The sequence below is a fragment of the Dipodomys ordii genome, unplaced genomic scaffold, assembly GCF_000151885.1.
Source record: "Dipodomys ordii isolate 6190 unplaced genomic scaffold, Dord_2.0 Scaffold88, whole genome shotgun sequence".
In the NCBI taxonomy this organism is placed as follows: Eukaryota; Metazoa; Chordata; class Mammalia; order Rodentia; family Heteromyidae; genus Dipodomys; species Dipodomys ordii.
This window is the reverse complement of record NW_012267304.1, coordinates 6,712,994-6,720,706: the sequence shown is the minus strand read 5'-3', so window position 1 is coordinate 6,720,706 and position 7,713 is coordinate 6,712,994. Positions and strand designations below refer to the sequence as shown.

Below are 7,713 nucleotides of genomic sequence, written 5' to 3'. Positions count from 1 at the left end.
GTGTAAGGTGTCTTAGAGGGGGAAAGAATAATGAATGTGGCAATGGTGTGGGTGAGCCATGATGAAGGTAGAACTGTTCCATTTAGTAGATTGTGGGACACTCTGAAGTTTGATGTCATAAACAAAGGAAGATGTGGACGGCTGAGTCTGTCTTTGGGTAGTGACAGTCTCTTCACTCCCTTTTTGCTAAGAACATAAAGGCACAAGGCTGTCTATCATTAGTATTACTAATGGCATACGCTTTTTAGTGTAAAATGCTTCCTCTGAGGGCTTCTTTCCTTTAGCCATGGCTATCTTACATGAAAGTAGTGAAAGAAAATATCACTACTTTTCTGGATGCAGAAAGAAAATTGTCATTCAGGCTTGTTCAGGGCAAGAGGCAACACTTATCTTCAAATGCTAACTTCCCAGAAGATCATAATGATATGAATTGCAAATGCTACTTGATATAATATATGCTTCTCTGTCTGCCAAAGCCAGGATATAATTACCTGAAAGAGTGAGGTAAATGTTTGTGGAAGCTCCTTGTCTTCATCTTCTCTTGCATCCATGAGATGAGACAAGGGGCTCTTTATAACATTTCCATTTTTCATTGGTAAAACAGTTCTATAATGAAAACCACTGAAATAGGTCCACCCTAATTCAGCTTCTAAAGGGGCCTGGGGGCCTGAGGAATGGGAGAGAAAGAAGCAATCAGCTAATGGATCTGAGCTTTATTTTTTTCTACCTTATAGGGCTAGTACAAGGAGTCAAGAAGAATGTGAGTGAATTTGATCTGTAAATTAAAGGCAAGAGCTCTAACCTGTTATTCATTCTACAAATGAAAGCAAAGACGACTTATCTTTTCATCTTGGTCTCCCAGAGAAAGTTTAAACACATTATAGGAGCACAGTAAATAGGTTTTTAACTTTAAAATCAATTCTATTAAGTATAATCTAGCTTTAGTTCTGATACAAATGAAACAGAACATTCGCTATGTGGAATTAAATCAAACAGATTCTCAGATCTGTTAGGAGCAATGGCAAGGGAGAAAAAAAACATGGGTGGGAAGAGGGAGTGCCTGCTTGCTTATCTTTTGCAGATGGCTTTGGCCTATTCAAATCAACAGCAAGAAGCAGAGCTGTAGTTAGCGCTAACACAATCTTTCTTTCTAGAATATGTATCTGTGATGACAGCATATGTAATTTTGAACAGTAGCACAGATCAAGAGGTTAAGAGGAACCTTGTCAAAGGAGGCAACAATGCTGAATAAGAAAATGTACTCATTACCTTGCTCATGTAACTGTAACCCCTCTGTACAGTATTCTCACAATAAAAAAAAGTATAAAAAAGATGAGTAAGCATCAACTCTGCATTACTGATCAAAAGTATCTTAGTTTTGAGCACCAGAAGAAAGGAGCTAACTTGTTCAGTGTTCTATGAGGGTCTCCCTGTGCCTTCATAATATGTATCCCCTTTCACTGTCACCAAAAGCTTTTTAGGTGGAAATTTTTCTATAGCACAGGACCTGGCACAAAGCAAACGAAGCACAGTGAGTTTGACTAACTTATCTAATGTCACACAGCTGGTAGGTGGTAAAAATAAAAAAAGAAACAAATCAGTTAAATCCCAAATATTTCTGACTCAAAAGCCTGAGGTTTTTCTTGCTATGTTCTTTGTCAAAAGGAAAATGATGGTGTCATTTAAATACTTTGAAATTTTCCAACCACTTAATGAGGCTGCCTGTTAAACTGGCCATTTGAGACTTCGGGGTAACAAAGAATATTTTTTCTTCTCTCCCTTCACTTAGCCTTAAATTGCTGTGAGCCATGGCCCAGCTGTACTACAAGAAGGTCAATTACTCACCATATAGAGATCGCATCCCCCTGCAAATCGTGAGGGCTGAGACGGAGCTTTCTGCAGAGGAGAAGGCCTTCCTCAATGCCGTAGAGAAGGGAGACTATGCCACTGTGAAGCAGGCCCTGCAGGAGGCTGAGATCTACTACAATGTCAACATCAACTGTATGGATCCTCTGGGCCGAAGTGCCCTACTTATTGCCATTGAGAATGAGAACTTGGAGATCATGGAGCTACTGCTGAACCACAGCGTGTATGTGGGCGATGCATTACTCTATGCCATCCGCAAGGAAGTGGTGGGGGCTGTGGAGCTTCTACTCAGCTACAGAAAGCCCAGTGGAGAGAAGCAGGTAAAAGAATCCCCTATCAGCTGGTACATAACCAGGAATGTCAGGACACCTGACTCCAAAGTCTTTTTTATTTTATTGTTTTTTATTTTTGATTGTTGGTCATGGGGCTTGAATTCTACCTGGGCACTGTCCTTGAGCTCTTCAGCTCAAGGCGAGCACTCTACCACTTGAGCCACAGCACCACTTCGGGTTTTCTGGTAGTTAATTAGAGATAAGAGTCTCACGACTTTCCTGCCCGGGCTGGCTTTGAACTGTGATCCTCAGATCTCAGCCCCCGAGTAGCTAAGATTACAGGTGTGAGCCACCGGTGCCCTGCATTCAAAGTCTTAAAATTAGGCAATGTTAGGAAGTTTGTTTGTAGTTAAGAAGCCCTATTTGAGAAATTGTATGAGCAAGCTTAGGTAGTATCCTAGATCCTGCCTGCATGGCTCAGGCTCAGTTCCACTCATTTACCTTTTCCTTTTTGATAGTTGCCCATGTGCATTTAATACATATCAAGTCAAAGGTTTAGATTTTTTTCCAGAGTACAATAAACTTTTTCTACTTTCTCTACCCCCAGCTTCTATCTTTATTTATTTTTTTTTGCTTTACTTAGAAGGTATAGTATAGACAAGGGAGCAGACACTAACCTGGACTTTCTCCATTCTTCTGCACACAGATAGTGGAGTGCCACAGCACAGATAGAAAATAGAAGGGGAAATAATGCCTGACATATTTTCCCAGGGCTTATTATGTGATTACATTTCACATCTAGATGTTTGGCATTGTGCTTCTGTAACTCTTATACTTTAGGGCACCTAGATATGACACTCTAGCCATCTTGGATTCCTTCCTCTACCTTTCCTCCATGTCCTCCATGTCGAAAGTCCTTTGAGGGAGTTTTCCATTCCAGTTGCTCTCTCGCTCTCTATCTCTCTGTTTCTCAGTCTCTCTTTTTCTCTGTCTCTCTGTCTCTGTCTCTCTGTCTCTGTCTCTCTTTATGTGTGTGTGTGTGTGTGTGTGTGTGTGTGTGTGTGTGTGTTGGGACCAGGGCTTTAATTCAGGATCTCGTACTCTAGAGCTAGTGCTCTATCACTTGAACCAGGACTTTAAACCATGATCCTCCAGGTTTCAGCTTCCTGAGTAGCTAAGATTACAGACATGAGCTACAGGCACCCACCTCCCAGTATCTTTTAGGTACTCTTCTCTAGCCTAGCTCCCACCACTATGACTATGTTCTCATGATCTCTGCTACATGGGTGGTTCTCAAAGCACGGGCTCTAAGGGCTAAGGGTATGGATCAAGTGGTAAAGTGCTTGTGTAGGTCTTGAGTACAAACACTATAGCACTAATAAATGAGTGAATAAATAATAAAAGTAACGTGTGATCCTTAAACCATCAACATCAACCTTATGTGTAAACTTATTAAAAATTCAAATAGTTATGTCTCCACCACAATCTCCAAATCACAATCTGTGGGGTGGAACCCAACAAGCTGTACCTTAACAAGCCCTTCAGGGATTCTCATGCATGCTTAGATTTGAGTACAACTGTCCTAGATAAACATAAAAATCTTCTCACTGTTCTCCCAACTCTTGCTTTTTCCTTGTCTCAAGCTATCATGAACAATGAAGTTGGTTTATTCCTCTTACAATAACAAAATAATTCTGCCATCCCTGCTCACTCTTTCAGTAAATACCATGTCTCCTTCTAGTAGTTAGTTCTCTATTGTTATGACAAAATACCTAAGGTTAGGTAATTATGAAGAGAATAGATTGATTTTGTCCACAATTTTAAAAGCTGAAAATCCAAGATTAAATGACCTCATCTGTTCAGCCTCTGATGAGGGCCTCCTTGCCTGTATCATAACATTGTGGAGAAAACTGAAAGCGAAGCAGCCACATACACAGAGGGCAAAATAGTCACATGGAATGACTTCGTTCTGTAAGCAATTGTAATGAAAACACTCAATATCAAATCTTAGGAGGTATATTTAAGGCTGGGTTCAAAGGAAATTCATAGCTTTATTATTTCCCCAAATAAACAAAAAATGAGAAAAAAACTAAAGGATAACTCAAAGACTAAGAATTAGAATTGACAGAGTAGATGAGACACTAAAAGTTTCTTGAGTTAAGAGCCTAAATAAATTCCTCCTTCCCCCAAAAGCCTTTAACCTAGTCCCAAAAAAGTAAGGATTTTGCCTCTTATTCACTGCTATATATTACTGGTAGAGGGTTTAAAACATCTTAGGCATTCCATAAATATTTATTTAATGAATGATTCATATGTAACCAGAACTTAACATAGCTTACTTCATTTAATGTTCCAAGCACCTCTGAAGTGTTAGTATCAATAATTTTTTACCAGTGAGAAAACTTGGGTCACAATAAGTGTCAGGACCAAGATTCAAATAGAAGCAGCCTAGTTCCTGAATCCCCTTGTAACCACTAGACTACACTGCTGCCCTGGCAGTCTGATATAACCTTAGGATTCCTGACACAGGAATTCTGAGACAGGGCAGGTGAGTGGAATATGGATTATGTTCTCTGGAAAGAACAAGTGTGAAGGATTTAGATGAATAGCAAAGCATGGAAGGGTGAATATGTTTCCTGCTCAGACCATGTCATCATTGCCAACAAAACTGAGTTGCTCTGTGCTCCATAGTCCCAGAGCCCTGCTGTGTGCTTGGGGCTATTTAATGTTTGTGCACCAAGAGTTTCCCAGGTCCTTTGCTGTAGGATGACTTCTCATCTCCAAGATTTCACAGCCCATTGACTCTTCCTTCTTTTGACACCAATCACATATCACGTTGTACTGTTTGTTAGCTTTTCTTCAAAAAATGAGGTGTAGTGTCTATAGCTAGATCATTTCTTGAATGTGAGATTTAAATTTGGTAATCAACTATTTCTCTGCTTACTCTGACAGTACCTAATCAACTACCTAGTAGTTGATATGTGATTGATTGCTGAAATATATGAAGGAGTTCAGTAGATCTCCCATGAAAGCATGTAGTCTTGTATTAAACTAGACACTGAGGACTTTCACACTCAATTGTATTTAGCCTCATAACTGTATTGAGGAAGATGAAAGCAGAGGGTGGTTTCCAAGGAAAGCACCTACCAATGTCAGTTCTAGTTTTGAATGTAGGCCAAGTCCTGGTTTGATGGGTCCCATTTTCCACATCTTTTCCCAGTGCTGTAGCAAACACAGAGGCTCTGACAGTCAGGATGAAATGCATTAGGTAAGGCCAGGTGCCAGTGGCTCACACCTATCAGCTACTCAGGAAGCTGAGATCTGAGGATCGTAGTTCAAAGCCAGTCCAGACAGAAAAAGCCATGAGATTCTCAATTAACCACCAGAAAACCATTGTGGCACTGTGGTGATAGAGTGCTAACCCTGAGTGAAAAAATCTCAGGGACATGGCCATGTCCTGAGTTCAAGCCCCATGACCACTCCCCCCCCCGCCACACACACACACACACACACACACACACACACACACACACACACACACACACACAAATGTACCAGGTAAACTTACATGGAGGTACAGTCTAAGATATGTCTTTCCTTTGGCAAAGGCAGAATTTAACTCATAGAAATGAGCCACTGTGTTGGAAATTAAGTGCCTGTAAAACCAAGTGAAGCTACATGGCTCAAGCTCTCTCTCACCAGGACATCTTGAGACACATGGACATCTTTGGTCCATACCTAGATGTCATACTGCACAAGGTCATTATTCCCAGTCTCTTATTTTACTGTGATTAAGTGATTACCTAAATTTCACAAATTTCATAGGATTGTTAGATGTGATACTTAGTTAAAGTCACAAGCATATTCTAACCTTCATGGGACAAATTGTCATTATAGTGGTCTATAAAGTTTGTGAATTCTATGAGCTTTGACAATATAGCTATTTCTTCCACATCCAGTAATATGTACATTTCTTTCCTCTTGCTTAGTGTCAGCTGTTAACCTCTTTCCCTGTCATCCCCCCTCCCATTGCTGCCATTGAGCTGCTTAGTTCATTTTCATTAATGTCCAGTGCAGCTGATGTATTCCCAGTCTCTTTAGCGGCTTTGTCCTCTAGTTCTTCTCTCCTTCACCCTACCACCAGCTTCTGCTAAATTTCATTTTCTTCCACTCCTCTGACAATTTGCTGTGATAAGTCATATGCCAGTAACTATAACAACCACCTGCCTGTTGGAGCTCTGTCTTTCTGGGAGAGAATACATTTGTTTACCTGGGAGCAATCAGAGATATGAGCAAACACAGGCCTCCTAAAGGACCTTGAGTTCAGCTATACAAGTCACTCCTTCCACACAGACAATCCAAATAACTGGCCTTTTCCACAACATTCTCCTTATCTCTCTAGGAGATTAGGCAGAGCCGATCTCCATCAATCTTGAGAAGATAAACTCATGATCTCTTTCACATTACTGGGTAAAAACTGGAGCTCCAGGTTGGTAGCTCGACCTTTCTTCTTCCTTCCTCCATTCTTTTGCTGTCTTCATCCCTCCTCTGGACTATTAAAACTACTCTCATGTGAAGATCAGAGGCTGAACATAAATGCCTTCAAGTATCAACTCTCATCTGGAGACGTGAATTTTCAATAGAGATCTCATGTTACAATGAGGATGGTGATAGTCTATCAGGCAGAATTTTCCATGCCAAACATGTATCTTCATAGTCCACTCATTGCTTCAAAAATCGGACCCATTTGGCTCACTTCCTATCAACCATGGTCTCTTACTTTATTGGTATATTCTAGCAATCTAGAGAACTTGAGATTTCTTGGGTAAGCACTAAAATATAGTCTCAGAATTCAAAATTTCTAGACAACAGAAAATGTGATGCCAAAGTATGTCATATTTATTATGCTTCCTACCTTGAGGCCACTGGCTTTGGGGACCATTAGAGGAACATTGTCAACAGGGAAAGAAAATTCAGCTACAGTCTGAGAGGAGGCTCAGAAGCAATTGTTGTGCATTTGGGAAATTTATCACAGTACAACTTCTGGAGTCTTGATGTGTACTACATAATCAGAACACTGAGGTTTAGGCCTGAAACCATCACTTTAACAAGCCAGTTACCACCCCTTCTAGAAAAGAGGTTCATGTACCACTCTGTGTTTGTTTGCTAGGGCTGTCATGACAAATTATCATAAACTGAGTGATTTAACATAAATGGATTAGCTCTCAGGACAGGAGCCATAAATCTGGAATGAGGATGTTGGTGGGGCTGATTTCCTCTAGAGGGAGACATTTTCACGGTTCTCTGCTATTGTCTGATGGTTGCTTGTGATCTCTGGCATCCTTTGGCTTTATCACTCCAGTCTACGTGTCTATTGTCACACAAGGTTCTCTTCTGTATCATTCTGTGTCTACATTCAAATCTCTTTTTTGTGCAAAGAAGTAACAGTCAGTGGAGGTTTGGCTCATGCGGCAGAGCAAAAATCCAAGCGAGAGCAAGTTCAAGATCCAGTAAGGTAAGAAAGAATGGAAAGGAAGGAAGGAAGGAAGGAAGGAAGGAAGGAAGGAAGGAAGGA

General features: G+C 40.6%; 1 protein-coding gene across 1 annotated transcript in view; it reads left to right on the top strand.

Moving 5' to 3' along the window:
* Positions 1-1,782: 1,782 nt before the first annotated feature.
* Trpc5 (transient receptor potential cation channel, subfamily C, member 5) overlaps positions 1,783-7,713 on the top strand; it is a 133,159-nt gene continuing 127,228 nt past the window's right edge. The window contains exon 1 of the mRNA XM_013025856.1: positions 1,783-2,186. Within this exon, the coding sequence (XP_012881310.1) occupies positions 1,809-2,186 (378 nt within the window). The 5' untranslated portion in view covers positions 1,783-1,808. The remainder of the gene's footprint in view (positions 2,187-7,713) is intronic.